At 35.0% G+C, this 25,724-nt stretch overlaps 10 protein-coding genes and 1 long non-coding RNA gene across 17 annotated transcripts; 7 read left to right on the plus strand and 4 right to left on the minus strand.

Moving 5' to 3' along the window:
* Positions 1–767: 767 nt before the first annotated feature.
* LOC117576707 (40S ribosomal protein S13-like) lies at positions 768–1,623 on the plus strand. The gene is made up of 3 exons (XM_034261722.2): positions 768–864; positions 1,075–1,202; positions 1,271–1,623. The coding sequence occupies exons 1-3, from the start codon at positions 842–844 to the stop codon at positions 1,573–1,575; spliced, it is 456 nt and encodes a 151-aa protein (XP_034117613.1). The 5' UTR covers positions 768–841; the 3' UTR covers positions 1,576–1,623.
* On the minus strand, positions 850–1,911 carry LOC127566004 (uncharacterized). 2 transcript variants are annotated; one of them, XR_007955343.1, is made up of 2 exons: positions 1,774–1,911; positions 850–885 (listed from the first exon to the last, which is right to left on the minus strand). It is a non-coding gene; the product is annotated as an uncharacterized LOC127566004 (long non-coding RNA). The 2 variants fall into 2 exon arrangements; XR_007955342.1 differs by lacking the exon at positions 1,774–1,911 and adding an exon at positions 958–1,079.
* A 1,026-nt stretch (positions 1,912–2,937) lies between these two features.
* Positions 2,938–4,762, plus strand: LOC117573326 (mitogen-activated protein kinase kinase kinase 7-like). Of its 3 annotated transcripts, none has more exons than XR_007955302.1 (5): positions 2,938–3,386; positions 3,446–3,763; positions 3,839–4,015; positions 4,131–4,228; positions 4,289–4,762. XR_007955302.1 is itself a non-coding variant. In XM_034256435.2 (5 exons), the coding sequence occupies exons 1-5, from the start codon at positions 3,324–3,326 to the stop codon at positions 4,465–4,467; spliced, it is 882 nt and encodes a 293-aa protein (XP_034112326.2). In that variant the 5' UTR covers positions 2,938–3,323; the 3' UTR covers positions 4,468–4,762. The 3 variants fall into 3 exon arrangements, 1 of the variants encoding a protein (XP_034112326.2); XR_007955301.1 differs by having other exon boundaries at positions 2,938–3,094; positions 4,084–4,228; positions 4,289–4,557; XM_034256435.2 differs by having other exon boundaries at positions 4,084–4,228.
* Positions 4,763–5,188: 426 nt separating this feature from the next.
* LOC117576706 (DNA polymerase zeta subunit 2) lies at positions 5,189–5,889 on the plus strand. The gene has a single exon (XM_034261721.2). The coding sequence runs from the start codon at positions 5,275–5,277 to the stop codon at positions 5,881–5,883; it is 609 nt and encodes a 202-aa protein (XP_034117612.1). The 5' UTR covers positions 5,189–5,274; the 3' UTR covers positions 5,884–5,889.
* Positions 5,890–5,933: 44 nt separating this feature from the next.
* LOC117576704 (splicing factor 3A subunit 3) lies at positions 5,934–7,595 on the minus strand. 2 transcript variants are annotated; one of them, XM_034261719.2, is made up of 2 exons: positions 7,516–7,595; positions 5,934–7,454 (listed from the first exon to the last, which is right to left on the minus strand). In XM_034261719.2, exon 2 carries the CDS (start codon positions 7,443–7,445, stop codon positions 5,934–5,936), a length of 1,512 nt encoding a protein of 503 aa, XP_034117610.1. In that variant the 5' UTR covers positions 7,446–7,454; positions 7,516–7,595. The 2 variants fall into 2 exon arrangements, with proteins under 2 accessions (XP_034117610.1, XP_051862780.1); XM_052006820.1 differs by lacking the exon at positions 7,516–7,595 and having other exon boundaries at positions 5,934–6,864; positions 6,926–7,049.
* Positions 7,596–8,156: 561 nt separating this feature from the next.
* Positions 8,157–10,476, plus strand: LOC117576410 (V-type proton ATPase subunit E). The gene is made up of 5 exons (XM_034261138.2): positions 8,157–8,254; positions 8,362–8,472; positions 9,202–9,414; positions 9,806–10,132; positions 10,203–10,476. The coding sequence occupies exons 2-5, from the start codon at positions 8,440–8,442 to the stop codon at positions 10,308–10,310; spliced, it is 681 nt and encodes a 226-aa protein (XP_034117029.1). The 5' UTR covers positions 8,157–8,254; positions 8,362–8,439; the 3' UTR covers positions 10,311–10,476.
* A 2,001-nt stretch (positions 10,477–12,477) lies between these two features.
* On the minus strand, positions 12,478–17,904 carry LOC117576407 (protein krasavietz). Of its 2 annotated transcripts, none has more exons than XM_034261134.2 (8): positions 17,779–17,904; positions 15,937–16,008; positions 15,600–15,877; positions 14,984–15,122; positions 14,406–14,571; positions 13,853–14,096; positions 13,444–13,786; positions 12,478–12,854 (listed from the first exon to the last, which is right to left on the minus strand). In XM_034261134.2, exons 2-8 carry the CDS (start codon positions 15,995–15,997, stop codon positions 12,817–12,819), a joined length of 1,269 nt encoding a protein of 422 aa, XP_034117025.1. In that variant the 5' UTR covers positions 15,998–16,008; positions 17,779–17,904; the 3' UTR covers positions 12,478–12,816. The 2 variants fall into 2 exon arrangements, with proteins under 2 accessions (XP_034117025.1, XP_034117026.1); XM_034261135.2 differs by lacking the exon at positions 17,779–17,904 and adding an exon at positions 17,023–17,124.
* Positions 17,905–18,015: 111 nt separating this feature from the next.
* On the plus strand, positions 18,016–19,446 carry LOC117576409 (uncharacterized). 2 transcript variants are annotated; one of them, XM_034261137.2, is made up of 4 exons: positions 18,016–18,391; positions 18,456–18,851; positions 18,902–19,177; positions 19,232–19,446. In XM_034261137.2, exons 1-4 carry the CDS (start codon positions 18,257–18,259, stop codon positions 19,325–19,327), a joined length of 903 nt encoding a protein of 300 aa, XP_034117028.1. In that variant the 5' UTR covers positions 18,016–18,256; the 3' UTR covers positions 19,328–19,446. The 2 variants fall into 2 exon arrangements, 1 of the variants encoding a protein (XP_034117028.1); XR_004572943.2 differs by having other exon boundaries at positions 18,021–18,391; positions 18,909–19,177.
* On the minus strand, positions 19,350–20,237 carry LOC117576412 (protein KRTCAP2 homolog). Its single transcript, XM_034261140.2, has 3 exons — positions 20,138–20,237; positions 19,773–20,073; positions 19,350–19,565 (listed from the first exon to the last, which is right to left on the minus strand). The coding sequence occupies exons 1-3, from the start codon at positions 20,139–20,141 to the stop codon at positions 19,448–19,450; spliced, it is 423 nt and encodes a 140-aa protein (XP_034117031.1). The 5' UTR covers positions 20,142–20,237; the 3' UTR covers positions 19,350–19,447.
* A 13-nt stretch (positions 20,238–20,250) lies between these two features.
* Positions 20,251–20,967, plus strand: LOC117576411 (39S ribosomal protein S18a, mitochondrial). Its single transcript, XM_034261139.2, has 2 exons — positions 20,251–20,432; positions 20,498–20,967. Exons 1-2 carry the CDS (start codon positions 20,336–20,338, stop codon positions 20,866–20,868), a joined length of 468 nt encoding a protein of 155 aa, XP_034117030.1. The 5' UTR covers positions 20,251–20,335; the 3' UTR covers positions 20,869–20,967.
* An 81-nt stretch (positions 20,968–21,048) lies between these two features.
* LOC117576408 (pachytene checkpoint protein 2 homolog) lies at positions 21,049–23,784 on the plus strand. Its single transcript, XM_034261136.2, has 3 exons — positions 21,049–21,208; positions 21,272–21,632; positions 21,690–23,784. The coding sequence occupies exons 1-3, from the start codon at positions 21,150–21,152 to the stop codon at positions 22,530–22,532; spliced, it is 1,263 nt and encodes a 420-aa protein (XP_034117027.1). The 5' UTR covers positions 21,049–21,149; the 3' UTR covers positions 22,533–23,784.
* The last annotated feature ends 1,940 nt before the right edge of the window (positions 23,785–25,724 follow it).

The raw sequence follows: 25,724 nt of genomic DNA on the forward strand, positions 1-25,724 counted from the left end.
GCAGCTCGGTGCCTTCAGAGCGGTTGGCATCCGCAATAAAATGTGTAGTTTGCGATGCTAGAGTGTTTTTAAAATCTTTAAATTCTGCCAATTGGGCTTTATGTTAAATTTAGATACATATAAGACATAAGACATGTATATATATATATATATATATATTGATTAAAAATATAATTAAAAAATGTAAGTTTATAAATCTTGTTTTCTTTTTATTATCCAGGAAAAACCATTTTTATTTCAAAAATATCAAATATATCGATATTTTTCGGTGATATTTAGAAATATTATTATCATATTATTTGATAAAAAAAATATCATCGATACGATATTTTTTAAAATTTTCGACAACCCTAAAACGAACCAGTGCATGAAACACCAAGATGAGGAGCAGATTGTCTTGTGGTATGGGCACACTTAATACATTAAATTTAAATTTCAATATTATTTTTATTAAAAATAATTAACATATACAAAAACGTTTATTTTAGTAAAATTAATATTAGATGGATATACTATAAGCGAATCTAACTACAAAACTTGCATATATATTGCAAAACAAATTAATATGTTATATTCAATGCTAGCATGCATTATAAGCATAATAATGATTGCCTACTTTGAAAACACAAGAGTTGTAAATAATTTATTATATATTATTTATTATCATGTCACAATGGTTTATTTCAAGAAAATTTAATAATTTGAAACAGATTTGAAAGTTTTATTATCGGTGAATTCAATACAACTCTGCTAGACAACATTGAGAGGAGACTTTGACTCAATTTTGCGTTTCATAGCAAGTCTCCAATTTCTTTTCGGTGTCAAAATCTAAGCACTCAACATGGGTCGTATGCACGCTCCAGGGTAAAATCCGCTGATGATTGTCTAAATAGCAAGAAGTTATTAATAAATGTGGCGGCCGCCTTTTTATGTTCAAGTAACTTAATTCTTACTGACCCACAGTCAGTCTGCCCACCCACTTTATGAATGCTGGCACATGTTGCCAACGAAAACACTTGCTGATGTTGTTTCCGCCTATCACAATTTTTAACAAATATTTTATTTTATTTACAGCAAGGGTATTTCCCAATCAGCTTTACCTTACAGACGCACTGTGCCATCGTGGCTGAAACTCAATTCCGAGGATGTCAAGGATCAGATTAAGAAACTCGGCAAGAAGGGTTTGACTCCTTCTAAAATTGGTATTGTTGTTTATGTTTACAATTTGAGGTTATGTTTACACTAATAACCCATTACCTATGTATTTTAGGTATCATTCTGCGGGACTCCCACGGCGTAGCCCAAGTGCGTTTCGTCAATGGTAACAAAATCCTGCGCATCATGAAATCGGTTGGCTTGAAACCCGACATTCCCGAAGACCTGTATCATATGATCAAGAAGGCTGTCGCCATCCGTAAGCATTTGGAGCGCAACCGCAAGGATAAGGATGGCAAGTTCCGTCTGATTCTGGTCGAGTCTAGAATTCACCGTTTGGCACGCTACTACAAGACTAAGAGCGTTCTAGCCCCCAACTGGAAATACGAATCCAGCACAGCCTCTGCTCTGGTTGCCTAAACTGGCAATACATTTGTACACACATTAAATAAACAAAACCAAACCTTATACATATGTATGTATATAGCTTTTTGTGCTGCTTATAGTTCATATTCTATTTAAATAAATGGATATGGGTAAACACTAGCTAAATAAATACTATAATATCTGTGTATTATAGTGTAAATACCAATGTAATCAAAGATATATTCAATTTACCTTGTAGTTTGTCAAGTTTCAGTTTGACTCAGAATATTGTAAATTGGAAAAACCTTGGTGAACGACTTCTTTACATCGATACCATAAGAACTAAAAAAAGCTCTTGACAAAGAAAAAGATTGAGTCCATTGAATTATAAATTTGTAAACCGTATTTACAAATATCCTATTAGATATACCGCATCTTCTTAAATGACCAAATTTTATTATACAAATGCTTACATCAAAAATAATTTATATCGATATCGCACTTGTTTCGATAAATGTTCCAAAATATTAGCCAAAATACGGCCACCTTTTTAGAATTATTGCCGAATATGATTCGTCTCTACAAGTAGGGTTGTCGAAAATTTTAAAAAATATCGTATCGATGATATTTTTTTTATCAAATAATATGATAATAATATTTCTAAATATCACCGAAAAATATCGATATATTTGATATTTTTGATTTTTTTGAAATAAAAATGGTTTTTCCTGGATAATAAAAAGAAAACAAGATTTATAAACTTACATTTTTTAATTATATTTTTAATTAATATATATATATATACATGTCTTATGTCTTATATGTATCTAAATTTAACATCAAGCCCAATTGGCAGAATTTAAAGATTTTAAAAACACTCTAGCATCGCAAACTACACATTTTATTGCGGATGCCAACCGCTCTGAAGGCACCGAGCTGCCTGGAGTGATAAAATGTCGCATGGCCACTTTGTAAAGGCCCGGCATGGTCGCCCTATGGGATTTCCACACCTCCAGCGGGTTACATTCCCACGCAGTTTGGGGCAAACTAAAGTATAGTTTCAGCTCCTTATTTTGCTCCGACACACCGCTCAATTCTTTTGTGATTGAGTTGAATGAGATTGAGATTGAATGCACTTCGCGGTGCCGCCTGTTATGTTTGTGTAATTTAATTTAACATTAATTTTTCCCTTTATTCTTCTGTCAAATTTCAAATTTAATTTAAGTTTAAATTGAAAGTTTCAATAGACGTTTTGAATTTAGAGTCCCCAAGGAAAAAATATCAAAAAATATCAAAAAAAAAATATCGTGATTTCGATATTTGGGCAAAAAAAATATCACGATATAAATATATCATTTTTAGAAAAAAATATCGATATATTGATATTTTGATATATTATCAACAACCCTATCTACAAGCCGTCCCTATTTTACACACAGCCGCGTACGAAATTCTGCGGCGGAATGTTCTACTTAACGGAAATTTCTGTGATGCCCAGTCTAAAAAGCGTATAACTGCAATAATACGCGATCGTCTTCATCACCCGTCCCTATTTTGCACACAGCACCGGAAGGTTCTAGTTTTCTAAAAATTTACAATAATAGCACTCTAAACGGTATTAAATTTGACAGAATTTGTAATGTGAAAATGCAACCATGTGCTTTGATACAAATTTAAAAATTTCTCGCCAGTGGATTCAGTTTGTGCTAGCCAACACAACAGCCAACAGTTCAATTTAGCTTTTCGTAAACCGTTTACTTGACATCGAGAAATCGGCCCAAGACAGACTAATTTAATAAATTATGGAGGTCATTAGTCCTACAGTGATTATTCCCAACAGTGAATATATATATAGGGACGCTTTGGTAAAAGTCAATGAAGAGAAAAAAATCAAATTACTTAAGTGCTATATACAAATTTGCAGATTGATTCAGGTTCCTTTGGTGATGTCTACAAAGGGCGATGGCACTCTATAATTCGTGGTAATATCATAAGCGTTGCGCTGAAAATAATTCGAAGCCCCGAAGCAAATGAAAAAGAAATTATGAAAGAGATTTCATATTTAAAACATATCGATCATCCGAATATTATGAAATTATACTTGTATTTCAAAACAACTGAGAATCAATTTTGCATGTGTTTGGAGTATGCAGACTGTGGATCACTTTACGATTTCTTGCATAAGTCGAATTGCTGCATTTCGGACTGCTGGAAACTCGAAAAGATGCGGCAATTATCCGCTGTACGGTTTATACTTTATATAAATGTTTTATAATTTTTTAATTTTTCTTTGTTAATCTACTAATCCTTACTTAAGGGTATAAGGCATCTACATAGCAAAAAAATAATCCATCGTGATCTCAAATCAAAGAACCTGTTGCTTTTCGATAACTTTAAAATATTGAAAATAGGTGATTTTGGTAAAGTGAAACAACTGTCCACTATTAATACGGAAATGTCTGGGACATTTATTTATATGGCTCCAGAAGTCTGTGTAAGTATTTAATCTCTTATTCTTCCAAGTTCTATAATTCGCTGTTTTTTTTTTTTAAATCAAAAAAGGATCCTGAAGGGAAAGGAAACTACACTGAAAAATGTGATATTTTTAGCTTTGGCATTATTTTCTGGGAAGTATTGTCTAGGAAGAAGCCCTTTCATGAGTTTAAAGATATGCATGAATTTGCTATTCAAAATAAAGTTTTGCGAGGTGATTATAATTAATATATAAACTACTCAACAATTCATTATAGTTTTTTTGTCGTTTTAGGTGATCGTCCAAATTTAAATGATTTTACAATTGGGACTTTTCTTAATATAAACATCAATGAATTAATAAAAATGTGCTGGCATGAAGATCCAGAAAAACGGCCGAATATAGATTACATAGATAATATTCTAAATAACTACATATATCTATATGGCACTATAGTGCCACAGCATATATAATTATTTCACATATTGATATACATATGTATAGAAACGAAAAATCTTAATAAAATCATTATTTATTCATGTTTTGCAGATACTTGTCACCAAATAATTTAAATAACTTAAGCAGAGAACACATGACGACAATAAAATTTTTACTACTTTCTTATTGGTATCTTGCCAAATTCATTGTTTCGACGGAAATCTGTTAATTAGGAGGCTACTCTAGTGTGCTGCGTGATGTATAGATTTCTTAAACGCACGAAAGCTGTTTAAAACAATGATCCCTTTTTAAAGATATCAACACATTAAATGAGGTGCAGCAGTTTAAATAAGTCGAGGTTTACGTGATCTAAAGACGAAGAATATGATGCTCCTCGACATCTACGTCATACATCTGGTTGTGTAAGTATTTTATATCCCAACAATCGGAAGGAAATAGTTAAACTGAAAATGGGGCAACGATTTTTCGTTTTCTAAGAAAAATGAATTTGTTCTTTTAAATACATACATGTTTAACAACATACCAAAATGTCTTTAATTTACCGCTTAAGCGTTAAAATGGAGTCATTAAATTTAATGTATAAGTAAAATCGTTAAATGCAAATTACTTGAAGAGTAAAGCAAATCTAAAATATAACTTCTAATAATAAACACGAATTAACAGTTTTAGTTTTTTGTTTTTTATAAAGTTTGAAGCAGACTACACAGGGCTGCGTGTTTTCAATACTAGGGCTTCATTTAATATGAGATTGCAGTGTGAATGTCAAAAGTCAGCAAACACATTTCAGCGCGTAATGAAATTTGTGCGGTGTTTCAATTAAAATGAATTCCGAAGATATTGCTGCCATATATTTGGAGGCTGTAGAAATATTTGTAAATCACATTCTCTACGTCCGTGAACTATATCCGTTGCAAATCTTCAAAAAACATCTGGTTTACAACACACCGGTCTTTATATTGTCATTTCCGGCATTGAAATGTTATATTGCTAATGTTTTAAAGACTGTGGAGAAAATGCTGGAGAACCCAAATCACGAAGCATTTAAATTAGAACTTATTGTCTATGAACACGAAAGCAAACACTTGGAGAGCTATGTGATCGAAATGCTGCCAATATCACTAGACTTGATTCAGACAACAGATCAATATTTATTGGAATATGAGCAGCAGCTTCGATCGGCTCTGTACAAGTTGGCAGAACGCTGTAAAAAGTTGCCCAAACTGCCACACGATTCCAAGTTTAAACTGCAAATTCACACCACACAGATCGCCTTTCAAAGTCTGAGTCATGATGTGCATTATCAGGAGTTTCCCTGGCTGCAGACGGAAGTAGAGCACAAAGAAGATGCTTCCCAGAAATTTAGCATTTTGCCGCTGGCAAGAATCAACAAGGTGGGACTAAAAATGCAGGCGCAATTCTATAAATTTTAGGCATATTGTATTTAAACATTAAAAAATGGGTGATATATAAAATGACTTCTTTAGAGCAGTCCTTGTCGCTTCAAATCCTCAAATGTTTTGCGATTCACAACGTTGCCCAAAGAGTCCTCGAACTCTTCTTCCTGGTCTGCAATCCAGCGTTCGCTTTGCTTCTGTGACTTCAACTTCTCCCACAACGTGATAGCATCCTCAATTTGCGTGACATTGGCAAAATGCGCAGTATTTGGAATACCCAAACAACGCATTCCATGCGCATGTCGCCATTCGGCAAAGTGTCGCTGAAATGCCTTGGGTCCTTTGTACGTGAAATTGCCACAAATCTCGCAGTTGTAGCTAATGTTCAGGCCATGCAACTTATACAGCCAATACGGTATTGGTTTGCCATCCCAGCCCAGTGGAAGATTCTTGGGATTAAAGGGAACATCATCGGCATCAGGATCATCATCGTTATCCGATTCGCTGGCCTCCACATCGCTGTCATCTCGCTCGCCGCCCGTACGCGCCTGTTTTCGCTGTACATTCTCCTTGGTAGCCGCTCGTTGTTCGGATAACAGTTCGGCGTATTTGTATAATAAAGCCTCCAATTGGGCAATATCCTTATTTCGTTCATTCTCACGTGTTTGTGCATTGGCATTTTTGGCGGTTGGTTTTTTGGCCATCAACGCCGGATCCAGGGTGGTTTTCCCCTTGGTGGTAAACAGGCGTTGTGCTCTCTCCTCTAAGGTACCGCCACATTTGAGACCGAGTGCCACCAGACCTGATTTGAGACGATCCAGGCCCAGAGATGCCAACTCCTCCCAGCTGGAGAAGGCAGATAAGTCCAGATGGGCGCCGGTATTGGCGAGCGCCGATTCCGTTTCCTTTAGTGCCCAGCCAGGGAATGTGCCTTGCAGCCACTGGCGTTGAAAGTCCAGCTCGACTTTAACCATTTCGCTCTCCAGATCGAGCAGCGGTTGAATGCGCTGCAGGAAGCTGTGTAGATATTGGTTGAGTGTCTCTACATATTTGCGATACTCGCGATTCTTGCGCTCACGTGGTATATCGAAGACATGATCAAAAGACATGAGATACGTGATATAGTCCAACTTTTCGACGCCACGCAAATTCAGATATAGTTCGTAACATTCGTTTAAATCCAAATATCGTCCGCCACCCTCCTCGTCAGTAAACTCGACCAAGGCACTCATATCATCGGGATTGCTATAGACTTTGATCATCTCCTCGAACTCCACCGAAAGGGGAACACTGACTTCAGCCGGGTGTGTTTTGTAGAATGCTTTGATCTGTTTTAAGCGTGCATAGAATTCGTTAAATTCATTTGGTCCCGAGAGTGCAGCAATCTCGGCTTTTCGCTCATTGTCTTTATCTTCATAGAGATCACGCAGTTGAGCGGTGGCATTATGATGCAGTTCCATCAGATACTTTAACCGATGCTCACTGTGTATACGCTCCTTTTCGCCGGCCTTTTTTGTGGCGTGTTCGTCGACCATCAGCTTAATAATGCGCTCGCGCTCTTCATGGTATCGACGCTGCTGCTCCAGGAGCGTCTCCATTGTGTTTGACTAATTGATAAATATTTATTTTAAAACAAATACTATTTTTGCAAAAAGCGTGTGTACATACGTTTATTAAAGTTTTAAACAGTGTGACCGCCTGGTGGATGTTTGTAATATATCCAATTCGATATAGATATACCAAAAGTTTATAGTATAAAAGAACTGGTAACACCAGACGAGTGTGTGCGACTATGAGATACCCAGTGGTCTAAAATTGATGCTAGTCAATAAAATTACATGTTGTGCAGACACTAAACAAGACTTAATGCCATTTTCAATATAAAAAGTATCATAACAGACAAATGTCTTTGTCGACAGCACTGCATAGGCTCTAGAATTATATTTAACTAATTTAACATTTATAATTATTAAGGAATAATAATATAATATTAGGAAATATAGGTTCTACAAAAAATAATAAAATTAACTATATTCCCTATTCCCTATTTTGCAAAATTAAGTAATAATATTGTATTGATGTTTCCAACTGCATTATACTTTCTTTTTATTTGCTATAGAAAAATATGAAAAATCAAAATATATATGTATTAAATTGTTTAACTGTTAGTTATTCATTAAAAAGTTTTCTATGCATTTCTAAAATGATTTTAAAACCGACAGATGTCCTACGATTAAGTATAACCAGACCTATAACTGTATATTTGGATAGGTCGGTATATTTGTAACATAAAATAGTGTATTTGAAAACTCAATTTATGGTCACACTAATCACGAGGTAAAAATCATATGATCGATTTGTGGTAGTGAAAATTTTAGACGACGGGCAGAAGGCACTCACACTGCAAGTATATTTTCGGTTCCGTTTCTCTCTCGTGCTAAATTTTACATTTTTTAACTTTTGCATTCACGTTGTATAATAAAGAAATTAAATATAAAGTTCAAACTATTTCAGGCACGATAGCACGTGAATTCCTTCGGAACTATTGAATTTCCCTTTTGATTTTGTGCAAGTGAGAAAAAAGCAGTCAAAATGGCTTTGAGCGATGCTGATGTTCAAAAACAGGTAAATACCAAGTGTACAAAACCACAACATAAAATTATACTGGGAGTTTTAAGCAATCAACGAATATGAATTCAAAATAGTTTTACCAAGTGAACGTAATATTAATGCCAAAAATATTCAGATAGCGAGAGAAGATGGCGAAGTCATGGGATTCTCATTGCGAGTGAAAAGTCATGTGAATATTACTCGCAACTTTTTGCAGTCGTTGTATGTGCATATTTTTAAACATGTTTAATCTTAATCAAGAAACAAATATGTAATATATTGGGAGTTTGCTAAAATGGTAGTTAGACTGCAAAAGAAATCGCTTTAATAGGTGGAAGGAAAAAGATTGTTGATTTCTTTACAGCAAAAAGCTAAAATACTTATTGGTCATGTGACACGCACTACACTTGTGTCAATGTGTTAAAGCGAGACAGCTGTCGTAACCAAGACCCTATTGCCAGCACTGTCACACGACTGGGTTATTAATGCGCTCTGCTGTGCGCCTTATCAATGTCACTGAATTATTTTAACTAAAACTAAAAACATATAAAATAATATAAAATGCATGTTTGGAAGCAGCTGTTCAGAGACTTACCTGCTGCAGTAAATATTATGTTTATTTATGTGATTCAAAAATGGATTTCATAGTCCTATGATGCTTAGAATAAGGTTTGATTTATTGATTATATTATATATAGACATATAACTATTCCTATTACTAATTTGTCGTAATTCCATTTGTAGATCAAACATATGATGGCATTCATTGAGCAGGAGGCCAATGAAAAAGCTGAAGAGATTGATGCCAAAGCCGAAGAAGAGTTCAATATTGAGAAGGGACGTCTCGTCCAGCAGCAACGTCTCAAGATCATGGAGTACTATGAGAAGAAGGAGAAACAGGTCGAGCTGCAGAAGAAAATCCAATCCTCAAATATGCTCAATCAGGCTCGCTTGAAGGTGAGTCTAATATTCCTATTAAGTGCCGGTTTCTTGACTCAGTTACCACTTAACAATAATAGATTTTCTCAAGGTTTTATCTCGTAAGTTAACTCTCCCATCATCGGTAATAGACAATAGAAGAACAAAATGTGTTAAGGTCAAGTGTTTTCTACAATATTTCGTGGAGAAATAGCTTGTAACAATTAAAACAAAACTAAAAGAACTTTGATAGTATTACATAAAGATTAATATTATCGTTCAGTTAAATTGCAGACCTTGAGAAAGTCATATTATTTTTACCTGGATTATAATGTAATCGAACTACAACGCACTGTCGCTTTAACTTTAAGACCCGGCATACGTAATTTTGTAATTTTGCTAACATACGGTTTTACAAATATTTCGATAGGTGCTTAAAGTGCGTGAAGATCATGTGAGCAGTGTGCTGGATGATGCACGCAAACGTCTCGGTGAAGTCACCAAGAATGAGGCCGAATACAAAGAAGTTCTGAGCAAACTGATTGTCCAAGGCCTGTATCAGGTGATGGAACCCAAAGTAACTCTTCGCTGCCGTCAAGTCGATGTACCTCTCGTTAAGGCTGTCCTTCAGTCATCCATTGAGCAGTACAAAGCCAATATGAATCAGGATGTCGATCTCTTCGTGGACGAGAGAGAATACCTGGCTGCGGATACTTGCGGAGGTGTCGAATTGTTAGCATTGAATGGACGCATCAAGGTATGTTATTTTCATTGTACATTATTCTGATCACGTCGTTCTAACTGCAGCATAACTCATATTTTTCCAGGTGCCAAATACCCTGGAGTCCAGATTAGAATTGATTTCACAGCAGCTTGTGCCAGAAATCCGTAACGCTCTGTTCGGTCGTAACGTTAATCGTAAATTCACCGATTAAATTTGTCTTTAAGTGCAAAATCAACCAGAAAACAATAACGCAAATACCACAAATACATTAAACAAAAGAAGTAAAAAGTTCAAGTTTACCATCAACAATAAGAACACCCACTAAATGGATGAACGAGACGATCCCCATTGAACTCTTGAACTTTATTTAAACAAAATTGTGTCTATTAATTATAATTATTATTGCCGTTGTCTTTTTATAGTGAAACTGAGAAACAAAAACACACATGAACCTTTGGTTGGATATGTAAGCTACAAATATGAGTTAATAACGCATATGAACTTACATATTCGCCAAAAATGAAAATACTTACAATATATTTTAGAAAATATTTCAACAGATAAATCAAGTTCGAAGTGCATTCAAATCCGTAAAAAAGAGTTTGTTAAAGTTTGTTTTTATGAACTAACCGGCGTTTAACAATATTAAGCTAATCATAATAACATTCCTCAAAACATTTTTGCGATCCGTACATTATTTTTTTTTAGTTATGTCGATGCGAATGCGTCTTTGCAATATATTTCTGTAATATTATAATCTTTTGTTTTTGCCACCCCTTTTCTCTGTATCTGTAATTTTTGTTGTATATTTTTTTATTTTTTCGATTACTGTTTAATTGTTGTTATCCTTCTCTTTAGACATGTTATTCAAATATATTTAAACACAAATTAAATGAAACTGCAATGTGCGATGCAGCGGTGAGGCACGTGTGCCACTTGCAACGTACACCAGACGCACTCTCAGCATTGTTACCGACGACCCACCGAAATTAAATGCCTTCAATTTCGCTGGCTCGTCGGTAATGTGCGGCTGCGCACTTGCAACTGGCACATTGTATTATCAAAATGAAACATCCATATAAAGTCTGTTGTTGATCGAGCAATGTAAAGTACACACAGTTACCAAAAACGAATTGCACGCGAAAACAGTTAACGAAGTATTGCCAAGTAGCCAAGTAGCTAAATTTGTTCACATATAAATTACATATTATAAATGCCCTGATGTTTTACCTGCTTCCAATTCCAAATCATATAAACCATAAATAAAATATATATAAATATATACATATAATTAAATGATGAAAAAAAAACTATATGAAAATGGAAATTAGTCATAACAATTTATGTACATAGCTGCCGCCGATGTCGCACATCTGCAGGAATAATTAAAACGCACGTTCATATCTGGCTCTTAAAAACAAACACATTATTGTATTTAAATGTTTGCGTGTTCACGAAAAAAGTAACTACAAATTTAGCATAACAACAAATACAATAAAGAAAACCAATAGCATATGCATTATTACATAAATATATATATATATATACATATATATAACATCGAGTAAAATGAATTATAAATGCAACAAAATTACTTTTAAACTTAAACAAAATTTATGTTGAATAAAAACAGTATTTCCAAAAACAAAACCACAAGAAAACAACTTATTTAGCCCGTAATCCAGGTGGTGCTATGTGCAAACCAAATTCGTTTTACCTCACATGGTAATCTGAAATTTACATGTATATGACCTTGTGTCAATTGCTTCATTTCGAATACGCGCTACCGAATCTAACGAATACAGAAGAACTCTATTAAATTTAATCTAAAGTTCTCCAGGACTTGAATGTGGGTTGCATAGATACGGCAGATATAAGCAACAAAATATTGCCTAAAACCATTATGGTTGAGACGGATATATACGAAAATTTTTAAGGACAATAATAAAAAAAATTGTTCCATTCGCAAGTAAAATCTATTAAATAAAAATAAAAACAACTTTTCCTTGTTTTACATTTGTTTATTTTAATTGTATATATTAATGTATGTATATCTTGTTTTCCATGCAATTTTCTTTGTTAATCATTTCCATTCCGATAAAGAAGTTCGGTATCCTCCCATATATATGTTTTGTCATTTGGTGAATGACATTGCGCCGATTTTGTCTTTGTTTGAAAGTATTCAAGAATTTATATAAATCGTTTGTCGATGCATTTACTATTTCCTGACCAGTTTTAGTTAAAAATCATTTCTTATAGATTTTAAATTGAAAAATTAACAGTCTATATATGTTATGCATGCGAGGGCGACCCTGATATACGCACGCACATATAACCATGTGATTGGATGATTATAAACAATTTATACACTTGGTTTGTTTTTGGGTTTTTTTTTTTGTGTGGAATTCACTCAAATATTGATCATAAATAAAGAAAATTTAACAATTTGAAGTGCACATTTAAAAAAAATGAATCCAGTAATTTGATGGAAAATTAAATTAAACTGTGTACATTAAATTTCGAATTTTGCGGCTTGGCTTTATCATTCACTCTCCTCTCTCTTTCAACTCGCATTTGCGGAGTGCATGGGGATCTTGTTGCTAACATCTAGGAAAAGTATTCCAAACGGGAGTGTAGTTCGGTTGGCTGTTGTTTTATGCGAAATATAATGATGGTTGTTGGTTGGTGTTGGTTGCGACGGTGATATTGGACCATTATTAGTCGCCTAATTTCTGCTCATCTTCCGATTCAGATTCTGTAAGCAAAGCAAAAAATTTTAGCAATACTCTTAAAAAAAGAAAATAGGAATTGTCTTTTTGTCCGAACGATTATTGGCCAAATTTAACTATGAGTTTATAAGTTATATGGACACCCAATCATTCTTTTGCTCTTGCACACTTTCATGGTTTCGTGTTCTCATCTTTAGAGAACCGATTTTAAATTAGTTTCATAGTATGCAGATTAAAAGACTATTAATAAGGCGTTGGCTTATCCGAACAATTATTGGCCAAATGTAACTATCATATTATAAGTTATATGGACACCCAATCATTCTTTTACTCTTGCATATTTATCGAAAGTTTTTGTTAGGATACAAAGATCTTAAAAACATATAAAAGGATAACTTGCATAGTAAAAACTAGTTTGATGAATTGTCCAGGTTTTCATTGGCCTGCAAAGTTCATTGAATGAAGGACAGCGAGGCAAGCAAAAAACCCATTTGCTTTTGCAAATTTGTACAAAGATAATACTACGCAATATAAAAGCATTACCTTTCTCAAAACTTGCCAATGCAGTCAATAAACATATATAATTAAAAACATAGAAAAGAAATGAATACTAACCCTCTTCGGCAGATTGAAGCCATTCGACGAATTTTCGCATTTGCTCGAGGAAATGCATTTTGCCCTTGTTGGAGTGTCCATCTTTGTACCAGCGCAAGATGATCTCCTCGGACAACACTTCGGTTTTGTAGAAGAGCAAGATGATCTTTTGGAACGCCTTCATGAAGTTCATGTTCTCATAGCAGAACTCTTGCACCTTCAATATCAATGCCAGTTCCGAACGATCCGTTGAGGCAAAAGCCTGCAACAATGTGCAGTATGCCTTCAGATGACGAACAGCTTGATCAGTTACCAACTCCTCTTTCTTATTCCATTCTCCCAACGACATGATAGTAGACCAAATCTGAAGCAAATCACAATCAATGACGTTATATAATCAGCCAACAACAATATTGTGATCGAAACTTACAATAACAATTATCTCATGATCAGGAATGTTGGTGCGTTGTGCAAACTCTTTTATGTCTGCAGTGATTTCACTATGAGCCTTCTCGTCGTTAATATCATCGATGAGAGTCTGCTGCAGTTCACGTTTGGCCTCTTGGCTAGCCTGCGCCTTATGCAATTTAATTATCTCATTGAGTTCTTTGTCAAGAAAAACTTGTTTAAAATATTCCTCAGTACGTTTGTTTGGTGGGAAAAAGTCCATAAGTCTGTGAGAGAAATGCAAATAGATATGGTTTGGGATTTAGTATAAGGCAAATAAAGTTATTTTAGAATTTTTTTGTCTGAAATGAAATGGGCACCCAAATGAAGCTACAGTTCATTTGCGAGTTGCATTAAATTCCAATTAGTCTGGGAATGTCAATTAAAGATGCAAAAAACAATTATTATTGATCTTCCTGAAAAACATTCCGGATACATTTCATTTCGAATTTGCATTTATTTTCAATATTTCTTCGTGCCTGATAATTGAAGACGCAAACCATTCGTATATATAGTTTTAGGAAATATAAACTTACTTGCTTTCCAGTCCACCCTTTTTAAGCGCCTGAATCAGATATGCAATGCCCTTCTCTTGCTTGAACGTCAAAAACAGCTCCAATAAAAACTCGAGTGCAATGCCATCCTTGATCAGATGCTCGTTGTTCAATACCAGCAAGACATTTGGCGGTACAGAGCCATTAACTGTAATTATTAGCAAAATCCGTTTATTAGTTTAACAAATAATTGAATTCTCGAATTTAAACAATTAATTTATTATCGGTTTTCAAATCCAAATTTGGAAAGGTTTTATATTGTTTTCTCCATAATTTTAAATATAATGGTCATAATTAGTCAGGTCTATTAAATATCGAAAAGTCAATAATCTTTCAAGTTGTCTTTTCTATAGGATTACATGTCCTTGGGCTCGTGGCTTTTGCATTTGGGTTATAGTTTGACATGCAAGAGTCAGTATACCAAGAGTAAGTTTATTTTTAGCCAACTTTCTAAACGAGTTTATCATCAGTCAGTTACTAAACCCGAACAAAAAAACAGTTGACTATATCTATAATATATAAATTGGATATATTTACATATAGTTGAGAGATGTGCTTACCTAACCAGAGCGCAGTCATGCGCGCAAGCTTAATGCCTTCACTTGGCGTAAAGCCCTTTACGAATAACAAAACTTTACCCATCTCCTCCTCGAACATTTTCTCAAGATACTTGTACCGTCGAATGAGCTTGACAAACACCTGTAAATTAAAATGAAAATTATATTATAGAGTTAGTATGGGCACTTTTATACATTGAGTTGTCAAAAATGTTTTGCAAAATATGAATCATTGTTGCATCATTAGAAATCTTTAAAAATCGAGATGTTAGCGAAAATCAAAGACAAGTAAAATGAGGCGTTTAATATTGCATATTTTGACACCGATTAGATTACAAACAATTTCATTAACCGGTTCTAATAATACGCACACATACCGTTGGGAGGTTACCAACTTTTACTATACTATATTAAGATTGTGACTGGTTTTGTCGCGACATTAGAAATCTTTAGATTGTATGCAATTGTTTTTCAACACAAAATAAAGACAAGTAAAATGTGGCTAATACTATGGCATATATTGACACCGATTATCTGCATAGGCCAATAACCGGTTCTAATTATATGCACAAATCTATCCAATCAGTCGATTTAGTTCTATATAAGAAAAATAACAAACCTGTTCATGGTTGCGCATTGATTCCATATCCTCGGGTGCATCGAAGATGCAGTAATTTGTGCGGGGCTTTTCGCCATCTTGAGATATGGAACCGCCAGGCACCAATAGACCACCCGCAATCAATATATCAAAGAGCACTTCACCGTAACGACGATAATCGAGCTTGTTGCCCGCGCTGTCTAGAAATTTAGAGATTTGATCCAGGTCGCCTTCAGTTTTTTCGAGACCAGCAATGACCGCATCACGGAATCCCGTTGGGTCATATTTTTCTCTTTCATCTAAATTTTGAAAAATCAAATTATAACCTATTCTATAATATTCACCATTTAATTCTTACCTCTTTTTCTGGTCTTGATGCGTTGACCCGATAGCACTGGTCTTTCAGTTTTTTGACTCATACAATAAATTGCTAAAATGGAATAAATGGGAGAAAAAGTGGTTTAATAAAATTTATTTTATTTTTTAAATATTTGACTACACTCTAGTTAAAATATATATTTATGACGTTACACACAAGGCTACTGAATCAATTAAGGGAAACGCTCATTTTACACGTTGAATATGAAAATCGAGTGCAAATGCTGTCTAACCTAAAAAAAAAAATTGCTTGATCGGCGAGTGTTTATGTGTGCTTTTTACACATATTCATGCGCATACATGTGTGTGTAATCTTTACAGTTTGATAATGCAGAAAGAGCGAATGAAAGGCAAATGGCGAGAACTCGCCTATAGAAGCAACGGGTAAAAGAAACAGTGAAATCTTTTTCTTTCTTTTCTTTACGAAAAAATGTACATAAGCGTTGACTTTGTTACTGGCGACGACGACGCAGCAGCGATGGTAAACGAGGTCAATGTACATAAAAATGTATTTTTTTCGTGACTTGTCAGTTTATATTTGAAATGCAAAAACTGTTAAAAATCGTACACTTTCACTTAAGGCAAATAAAGTTAGCTTAGATCTTACTTCCGCCTTGCAAACTCCTTAATATACTAAGTATTTCAATTGTATTGAAGCGCGCGTGTGTGTGCTAATGTATGCGGTGAGTTTGCGAGGTTAGAAGATGCGGGCATGTATTTGTGAGTCTGATGGTCGTTGAGCACAGCTAGCAACTTGAAATGTGTATAACCTCGCGTTGAATGTAATTGATTAAAGATATTTTAGTGTTTCTTCCAAATATGCCGCGCCGTCTACTTTCTTAAAATTGACACGCACGCACATACATACATACACACTCAACAGTTGAAAGTGGAAGAGAGATCGCGTGAGACGAAACCGCAGAAATTTCTACTCAATGGTTTTGCTTGATTCACAATATTAACTTTAAACAATTTTGTCTGATTCTGAATTCAGTGTATGTCAAGAATTCTATTTTTAATAAAAAATATCACAATTGGTTACTGTGTATGTATATGTGGTACATACATATGTATTCTTTTTGTTAAAAGTGCTTTGACGACCGAGCGCCTTTTGCTTGTTCTGCGCACACCACTTTGTTAAACGAAATTCAGAAAGCAAATGACACACGACGAATTCGTTGAATGCCGACGCCGACAACGACGATAACGACACGACGACGACATGTGGTCGGCGCCATTTTGTAGCAATACATTGCCATTCAAACCAACACACACACACATGTGCATGTGCCAGTGTCTGTCCATGTGTTCTTTGTCTTTGTGTACATAAATTCGAGGTTTTATTTATTGTCTACCTTTTCTTTTTGTAATTGAAGCAGCCGTTTTCTTAATACTATAATAATAACACTGCTTTAAATTCACAGATTACACGGTTTTCGGGTGCTACATTTAAATGACTACGAACGTCAGTTTTCCCATGGCACATATATTTAATTATGTACATACATAGGTACAGTCATACTAGACAACGTTTAGCCAGTGTGATAAACAGCAATTGATTATTTTCTACTGATTATGAATCACTAACAAAAGATATAAGTGTATATACACAAAATTACACACATACACATGCCACAATTTCCATGTATTTATAACCTTCCTTTTAATTTTTATGTACGCTAATACAAAAAAGCATTAATACATATTCGCCATGTAAGGGCGAGCATACATTTAAAAAATTGAATGCTGGTAGTATAACTTTATGATATACGTTTGTACTTTTAATTTTTTTAATGTTTTACACAATTTTTAATGTACTTACGATTAAAACAAAAAAAGCTGTTTTGCTGAAAATTTAGCGTTAGTCCGTGCTCGTGCGTGCGAAAATCACTAATGTGAAGTGCTGTATAGCGTGACCGCAAAAGTTAAGTTTCCAAATATACTAAAAATGCAGCATTCGTAATACAGTGTTGCTTTTGTACTACATTCACAGTATAAAATATACCGCACATGGTCAAACGCGTTCGAAATTCAGATTAATTCAATTTACGTATTATTCGATATAGTCGATAATTTTATAATTTTTGAATAGTTTCCATATTTTTAAATTAAGTGTTTGATGCTCTAATTATTATTAAGTTATTTCGCAGCTGTTGTAAGCTGCTCTTCTGCGCTTTAACAAACTAATAAGTATAATATGGAAAATACCCTTAATCTCAGGGTTGCACTTCAGCTCATCAGCTGTTTTGGAAAGATTAAACATATTAAAAAAGGAATAAATAAACAAAAAAGTCTTCGTAATGGTGGATTCAAGCGTAAGAACTGTTAATTACCTCCAACTGCGCAATGTACTTTCTAGATTAAATAATCTTGATAATTACTACAACAAAGACGAATTAATGGAGAAATTGGAGACTTTGGAGGATTCCCTAAAAGTACATTAAATTTTGTTTACATTAAAATGTATGCATAAAAAAATCGAACTTCTTTTAATTTTAGCTATGTGGGCACTTGACAATTGCACTCAAAGAAGACTTGAGTCTGGAAGAGTTATCTTCTTTATATACTGTTGCAGTTATGCTCCTTTTACTTGGAGATCTTGAATTACTAAGTGTACGCCTTGAACTTCTCAATGAATGTTTCAATTATGCAGATATGTTAAAGCCAACTATGATTGACTTTGTGACAAGGGAATTATTAGATAATTTCAAATTCGCTGCCCGCCTTGAGGAGAACAATAAAGATTATGATTACATGCTTTATTTGTTAACTGCTCTACCACATATGATCACAGCAAGTGAAACTGGAAAAATGATATCTCTGGGACTATTGCGAGCATTTATCTCTGAGTTGAGCAATCCTGAATCGGACATAATTATGCATATATATCGAAATGTAAGTTAAGTTCCGCTGAAATATTTTTCTTTAATTTTTTTAAATGGAAGATTTCAGAAATATGGCAAATGATAAAGCCACTTAAAGTTGATGTTATTGTGATTGAATGGTCCTTGTGCAAAATATATACTCTCGTCAAGAGTTTTGGATTAATTTTGGCTACAGCTGCTCTAAATACGAATAATGCAGCTTTAAAACAAGCCGGCTATCGGGGTTTTGAATTGCCTCAAGTAGAGACTCAAATTGAAATATCTGAATGGTTCAAAACGCTGCGAAACAAAATGAACGACAAGAACAAAACGGAAAAAACTAAGTCGATCTTCATGGTAATTTATTCAGCCTATTATTATTATTAAATCTTAATTTGTTCTATCTTATAGTTGGTGCGCTTCATTGACTTTAATATCTTGAGTTCTTTAGCAGAAGCCGCGAATGAAGTAGCTTCCGAAACTGGTAACGATCCACCAGCGTCGTAACTACATTACTTAAATGTGACAGTTTTGATCTTATACAATTTCTCATTTATTACTTTTAGCTTATACAATGTATTTTTCCATTTATATATTTTAAAATTATACATACATTAAATATGCAATCTATTTGAATTTTTTTCCACTCTTACGCAAAGGGGCATCCACTGCAATCACTGCATTGTTATAATACTTCGATGAGATTCGATTGATGAAATATAGTCCGACCAAAGAGAACATAATACTGAAACCAATTAAAATATATTTAGCATTATCTGTAGCCAAATAATAATCTGGATTTTAAAATATATGGCTAATTGAATGATAAGATTTATAGGGAAAATTTAGTCGAAAATACATTTCTTAGATATTACAGAACTCGGCATTTTTATGAACTGACAGATGGAAATGATGAATTTTTGATTACCAATGGGGCGTTGTATTTTCTTACCTAGTTGTGGCACAAACGCGATGAACGACGCCGGCTGCCGCTGCTGTCAACGATAGGCAGAGAATAATTTCGGGGACAAGTTTTGCTTGGAAATCGGGACCGAATATCAACATCTCGGCATTTGATATACAAGTGAGGCTTAATATGAAGAGCCAGGAAAACAAGTAGCCGCCAAACAAAATGTTTAATTGTGAGTCATTGAACCACTGTGCGTAGAAGCGCAACGTTGCAAATATAAGCAAGCTCAATATACCGGAGATAATTGAGGAGATGAGCGTGCTCTTTGTCGTAATTGATGCGGCTATTATGAAAAATTTCTGTTAGAGACAGTACTTGTTATAGTTTCCATAAAAAAATTAACTTACTCATTTTTTAAGCTAGGAATCAATCGCTGTATATGTCGGCATAAAAAGATACACAGTAATCGATAATATCTGCAATAGGCAAGTTGGTATATATCGATGATTGCTGAACGCGACATATCGATTCGCTATATCGATACATGAAAGAGAAGCATTGTGTTTGTCAAAACTGCTTTTATTTATAAAAATATTAAGTAAAATATGGCTACGCTTTTAAAAGCAGCAACCACAACGATTCGTAGCACGCTTTGGCAAGCGCGTAGCATATCAACAACCCCATTAGTACTTATAAAAGAAAGTGAGTAAAATTCAACAAAATCGGCTGTTTCATAACCTTGTTGCGTTTGTTTTGTTTATAAAAAGTACACGAAAAAACGGAGAACAATGCCCGTATCTACGAGGGAGTTGATGTTGTGTCTCCACGCTCAGAGAAGATGCTAAAACCAGCCTGTGACAGCACTTTCTGCCCAGAGTGCACCTTAGGCTTGGACATTAAACATACTGATGTACTCATCCTATCGCAATACGTTCGATCTGATGGCTGCATGCTACCCAGGCGCATAACAAGATTATGCCACCGACAACAAAAGAAAATGGGCACACTTGTTACAATGGCACAAAAGGCTGGTCTTATGCCGAATTTAGCGCCTTCATGGAGCAAAAAGGATCCAACGAAGCGTTTTGGATGGCGCAAATATAACAAGTACTTCTTGGAGTCTACGATTAGATACTAATATTCGTTTTGTTCCTATTTCGTGAAGTAAATGATATAAGCAACTGTTGGAATAATGTTGTTTGAGTATAATATTAAAATAATACAATCTATCCATTCATATTACGGCAATTCCATCTATCAAAAACCATAAAATCAAAATGAGCCGGCAATTTCGAGTACTGCACATCGATACTACTCGTTAAATTGGCGTATATTTTACAACTTCAAGTTTGGTCACACTATCTCTGTTTTACTTTAAAACATTTTCCTAAACCGCGCGTTTCTTGTTTTAGCTGAATAATGTTTTTAAGTTGTAGTAATACAGTGCATGTTGAAGTGCGTTTGCAGCGTAGCGAACAGTGAGTTTAATTACTGATAATAATATAAAAATGAATTATTTAAATTCCATAATTGTAATACAGGCGAATTCAGACGCTTCGAGCGGCGATCGAGCCTCAATTGAGCGCGTACCTGCAATCGGCAAAAATGTTCCGCTGGAATGTGAGTTTCGCACCGGATGCGCAGTTAGATCAAGTGGAGAGTATTTTGATGGAGAGAAACAACGGAGAAGATGGCACAATGGAAGATCCCCAAAAGTATAAATTCCTGTATCACTTTTACATGACACAGCGTCCGGAAATGCGCTCAGAGTCGGGTCTGTTCGATGGCGGCGGCGATGAAGATGTCGATAGTGTGCTAGCTGCCAATCATGTCTTGCTGCCTGCCAAGGAATACGTAGGCCTATGGGATAACTTAATCTACGAGCAGGGACTCAAGGAGAAGGTATGATGATTGTTTTATACAGAAACATTTATAATATCTTGATATTCATTGTTGTAGTTGCTTAAATTCGCGTTGTCCGCCTTGAGTTTCTCGCAGCACAGCGTGGACATCAATGTGATTGCCTGTAATCGTCTCTTATTGCTTCACGGTCCACCCGGTACTGGCAAGACAAGTCTGTGCAAAGCTCTTGCCCAGAAATTGGCCATTCGCACTCAGAGTAGTTTTCCCTACACGCATCTGGTGGAGATCAATAGTCATAGTTTATTCTCTAAATGGTTCTCGGAGAGCGGCAAATTGGTGGCACGTATTTTTGGAAAGATTGGTGAACTTGTGGCCGACAAAAATAATTTGGTTTGTGTGCTAATCGATGAGGTGGAATCATTAGCATATGCACGGAGCGCTATGAGCAGCAATGAGCCGCGAGATGCAATGCGTGTTGTTAATGCCATGCTGACGCAATTGGATGAGATCAAATTATCGCCCAATGTGCTCATATTAGCGACATCGAATCTGGCGCATAGCATTGATTTGGCCTTCTTGGATCGCGCGGATATACGTCAATTCATTGGCTTGCCCGCCATGCCAGCAATTCGCTCGATTTACAAGTCAATGCTAGTTGAATTGATGGCCAAGCATATTGTGGAAATGGAGGATCTGGATGCGAGTGCAGCGGATGCCGAGGGACTGCTAACAAAGCTGGCAGAGCGCAGCACAGGACTAAGTGGACGCACCCTGCGAAAATTGCCGCTCTTGGCACATGCTCAGCACACGAGTCGGGACTCATTTGAGCTGCATCAGAAGATTAGTTTAGCGGATTTTATGGATGCCATGCTTTTGGCACTGGAACAACATTTGACTGACAGACATCACTTAATGAAAGACTCGCTGCAACAAGCCTAAAGAAAAACTAAACTTCAAACTTGTTTTAGACTTTTGTAATCTTCCATTTTGCGCTGCTATAAAGAAAAACAAAAACACGAACACTCGAGACAAAACTAAATACGACTCCTAAAGTGTAAATATCACTGCTTCCTTATGCTGTGATTTTTCCTTTCATTTATCCTGTTTTTGATGTGAAAACAAGCGTAAAATCTTGTTATTTGCTGCCCACCCATACATATCACATTTATACACACTGGACACACATACATATACATTCAAAGGACACACACAACACATATCTAGTTGCTATCGCTGCTTTCCCAATCATCTTATTCTCCCTCTTTATCACTAGCGTCGTGTCCATATGCTGGGGATAATAAAATTACACACGTAAGTTGACATTTTGTTGATATTTATTTAAATTATAATGCTGTGTGATTTTCTCCACATTCATTCACTTCTCGTCCTCGGTCTGATCAAATGCTTTGCCTTCAGATTCCCGGTTTGGACCCCAATGATTGTTTAGCTCCAAGCTTGCCAGCGACTTGCGATACATGAGCATATTTGCGTCATATTGCCGCTGGGCTGCGGCACGTTGTCCAATTTCGACCGATTTCGGTGGAACGTATTTGTTGCCGTTGCTTGTTGATGGCTTATCCTCAAAGTTGATGTCCTCCAGAATTTGACGCACCTTCTGCTGCTCTTCTGCTGATATTTTGAAACTACTTTGCATTGATTTCATGAACTGTAATTCCGCTTCATAATCTGCTCCGCCGCCCAGGCGTATGGCAGCTTCTTCGCGAGATTTTAGAATTCTACTGAGTTCTCTTACATCATTAGACATAGTGTCAACACGATGACTGAGATGCCACAGCACTTTCTCCAATTTCTCCAAACGTTCCTCAAACTGCTTGTTGTACATTTTTTGCGAGGTCAGCGAATCGATGACTGCATTGCGGACAATATTCTCTAGATCTTCCTTTTTCACATATTTCGTGCTCATTTCGATGTCTCTTTTCCGCGAAGGTAAATATTCAAGTATTTGGTTTATTTCACGTTTAACATCAGATTGCCGTAAAATTTTGCTCAATTGGTTGCGTATCATGTCTTTGAGCGGTACATATTCGGTTGCACCTTCTTCGTAATCCGCTAAGCTTGCTGATTCCAGCACATTTTGGTTGACTTCATTATTTAAATCTTCATTTAAGTTGCTCATGGCTGAGTATATTTAAAAAGTAAAATTTTATTTTACAATAAATTTTGAATAAAATGAGAGAGTTAAAAGAGTTTTACTATGTTTTGTAATGTTGGAAATAAAAATCTTTGTGTTAATTACTTGAAATGAACTCGAAGCCTACTATGATTAGAACACAACTTCAATACAGAAGAGCAGAATTTAAAGTTGAAATACGGAACATTGAATAGAGTTCAATGCTGTGCACACACAATAAAACTTATTCTGTTAAGATCTGCATAGAGGCATTGCTGATATTTAGCTAGGGAAATTTTGAATAAAAATTGCTTTTTGCTTCATTTTGTTGTTGATTTGAACACGTTGTTTATTGTGTGTGTGTGTGTTATGTGTTGTCCGACGAATTATTATTTATTTGATAGTTTACAACCGTGTACATTCTATTTATGTAACATAGTATTTTATTGCTCGTGCTGTGCATAACATAGTAGCAAGCAAGGCTGGACAACAGTGCGTATGAGCAGTCTGCGAACTGTGAGCGAATCCCTTGCATAAATTGCAAAATAAATGCAGCCGTTCAGGCCGAGGCAAAATAGGTTGAAAATTGAACCACTATTGATGCTTATGTTCAATAAATTTGTGTGTGCATATATGTACATAGTATGTGTATGTGTGTGTGTGTGAGGGCTGTAATAGTGTTGGACGATTGCATTTTAGCAATATGCAACTGCAAACTCGCATTGTTATTCTCGTTACAAATTGTTGTTACTGCCGAAGCCTTTTAAGTGTGTGGTAGATACAAACAGAAAGAGAAAGAGAGAGGGGGGTAGAGAGAGAGAGAGAGAGAATGGAGCTACTTGCAATTCAGTAATGCAATTGTTTCATATTTATTGTTTCGAATTGTAATGCTACCAATCGAGTGCATTCTCGAAATTTAGTTGTTCTCTCAGTTTGTTTCTATTCGAAGATCTTTGCTGCAAAACAAAATTTATAAATGTTTTTTATTTCCTACCATCATAAGTATTTACAAAAATATAAATTAAAATGTAAATACAAGGTAATAAACAAAGTTGAATAAAAATAGGTATTTTAATAACAACCATATGATTATAATTACATATACCTCATGCTTAATAATAATGCAGTAAATTGTAAGCTTTTTCTTTTTATTGCTGCAAACTTTAATGTTTATATTAAACTGTAAAAAGATACGTTTAACTGAATTTTATTGCTAGACTCCACGCAGCAATACTTTTGCTGCAATTTTCATTTAATTTGAATTCCTGTGGTGGCAACAGCGGACTCGGTTTATTTTGCGGAATTTCTTGCGAACAAGCCTCAAATTGTTTAGTTTCAGTTTCAGTTTTATATACAATGCATATTATAAGCCAGTGTGTGTTTGGAGTAGATATTTAACAACTTTAACCATCAAAATAGACGAAAGAAAAAACTTAAACCATGACAAATAGTTGAAAGTTTTTCTTTTATCTTAATCAAGCGTTCGATTAAGCAATTTATTGTTTCTTTGAATAATGATACAAGTTTAAAAAAACGATGCAACTGTCAAAATTGTAACTAATGTTATGTATAACGAAATTCTGTTTGATTCCGACTCGATTGTTTCTTGGTTCCATCCTCCGCCTAAGACACTTGACAAGTTTTGGCTCTGAAACATATGGCTTAATTAAAAACATTCGAATAATTATTAAAATTAATTCCGATGTGCTACATTAAAGGTGTTTTTTTTTAGAAGGATTTAATAATGTTACTATAGAAAGCTGTTTTTAAAATGCTATTTTGTAACTTTCATAAAGACATGACTCTAAAAATTGCTGTACTTAACTTACTTAGTTACTTAGTTTAATTTTATTAGCTATAAAAATAAATAAAAGTGCACACAAGATTTTAGAAAGCTGAACCCATGAAATTCTTTAATTGATTAAAATACAGTTAAAGCCTTTGTAATTGCGCATTTGCCCAAAGACTGTGTGACAATTTAAGCAGATTTAATCTTGTCA

The sequence above is a fragment of the Drosophila albomicans genome, chromosome 2R (genome assembly GCF_009650485.2).
Source record: "Drosophila albomicans strain 15112-1751.03 chromosome 2R, ASM965048v2, whole genome shotgun sequence".
NCBI classification, from domain to species: domain Eukaryota; kingdom Metazoa; phylum Arthropoda; class Insecta; order Diptera; family Drosophilidae; genus Drosophila; species Drosophila albomicans.

What these genes read in the sequence shown, in the direction of transcription:
- LOC117576707 (XM_034261722.2), top strand. Translation starts at nt 842, where the DNA reads ATGGGTCGTATGCACGCTCCAGG. An exon ending in GGTCGTATGCACGCTCCAGG is followed by an intron (nt 865 to 1,074) that starts GTAAAATCCGCT and finishes TTTTATTTACAG; the next exon opens with CAAGGGTATTTCCCAATCAG. An exon ending in TTTGACTCCTTCTAAAATTG is followed by an intron (nt 1,203 to 1,270) that starts GTATTGTTGTTT and finishes TATGTATTTTAG; the next exon opens with GTATCATTCTGCGGGACTCC.
- LOC117573326 (XM_034256435.2), top strand. Translation starts at nt 3,324, where the DNA reads ATGGAGGTCATTAGTCCTACAGTGATTATTCCCAACAGTGAATATATA. An exon ending in ATATATATAGGGACGCTTTG is followed by an intron (nt 3,387 to 3,445) that starts GTAAAAGTCAAT and finishes ACAAATTTGCAG; the next exon opens with ATTGATTCAGGTTCCTTTGG. An exon ending in AGATGCGGCAATTATCCGCT is followed by an intron (nt 3,764 to 3,838) that starts GTACGGTTTATA and finishes TCCTTACTTAAG; the next exon opens with GGTATAAGGCATCTACATAG.
- LOC117576706 (XM_034261721.2), top strand. Translation starts at nt 5,275, where the DNA reads ATGAATTCCGAAGATATTGCTGCCATATATTTGGAGGCTGTAGAAATA.
- LOC117576704 (XM_034261719.2), bottom strand. Translation starts at nt 7,445, where the DNA reads ATGGAGACGCTCCTGGAGCAGCAGCGTCGATACCATGAAGAGCGCGAG.
- LOC117576410 (XM_034261138.2), top strand. Translation starts at nt 8,440, where the DNA reads ATGGCTTTGAGCGATGCTGATGTTCAAAAACAG. An exon ending in ATGCTGATGTTCAAAAACAG is followed by an intron (nt 8,473 to 9,201) that starts GTAAATACCAAG and finishes TTCCATTTGTAG; the next exon opens with ATCAAACATATGATGGCATT. An exon ending in TCAATCAGGCTCGCTTGAAG is followed by an intron (nt 9,415 to 9,805) that starts GTGAGTCTAATA and finishes ATATTTCGATAG; the next exon opens with GTGCTTAAAGTGCGTGAAGA.
- LOC117576407 (XM_034261134.2), bottom strand. Translation starts at nt 15,997, where the DNA reads ATGAGTCAAAAAACTGAAAGACCAGTGCTATCGGGTCAACGCATCAAG. An exon ending in CATGACTGCGCTCTGGTTAG is followed by an intron (nt 14,572 to 14,983) that starts GTAAGCACATCT and finishes TAATAATTACAG; the next exon opens with TTAATGGCTCTGTACCGCCA. An exon ending in GCTTCAATCTGCCGAAGAGG is followed by an intron (nt 12,855 to 13,443) that starts GTTAGTATTCAT and finishes CTTTGCTTACAG; the next exon opens with AATCTGAATCGGAAGATGAG.
- LOC117576409 (XM_034261137.2), top strand. Translation starts at nt 18,257, where the DNA reads ATGGTGGATTCAAGCGTAAGAACTGTTAATTACCTCCAACTGCGCAAT. An exon ending in CTTTGGAGGATTCCCTAAAA is followed by an intron (nt 18,392 to 18,455) that starts GTACATTAAATT and finishes TTTTAATTTTAG; the next exon opens with CTATGTGGGCACTTGACAAT. An exon ending in AAACTAAGTCGATCTTCATG is followed by an intron (nt 19,178 to 19,231) that starts GTAATTTATTCA and finishes TCTATCTTATAG; the next exon opens with TTGGTGCGCTTCATTGACTT.
- LOC117576412 (XM_034261140.2), bottom strand. An exon ending in CGCGTTTGTGCCACAACTAG is followed by an intron (nt 19,566 to 19,772) that starts GTAAGAAAATAC and finishes AATTGGTTTCAG; the next exon opens with TATTATGTTCTCTTTGGTCG.
- LOC117576411 (XM_034261139.2), top strand. Translation starts at nt 20,336, where the DNA reads ATGGCTACGCTTTTAAAAGCAGCAACCACAACGATTCGTAGCACGCTT. An exon ending in ATTAGTACTTATAAAAGAAA is followed by an intron (nt 20,433 to 20,497) that starts GTGAGTAAAATT and finishes GTTTATAAAAAG; the next exon opens with TACACGAAAAAACGGAGAAC.
- LOC117576408 (XM_034261136.2), top strand. Translation starts at nt 21,150, where the DNA reads ATGTTTTTAAGTTGTAGTAATACAGTGCATGTTGAAGTGCGTTTGCAG. An exon ending in CGTTTGCAGCGTAGCGAACA is followed by an intron (nt 21,209 to 21,271) that starts GTGAGTTTAATT and finishes ATTGTAATACAG; the next exon opens with GCGAATTCAGACGCTTCGAG. An exon ending in AGCAGGGACTCAAGGAGAAG is followed by an intron (nt 21,633 to 21,689) that starts GTATGATGATTG and finishes TCATTGTTGTAG; the next exon opens with TTGCTTAAATTCGCGTTGTC.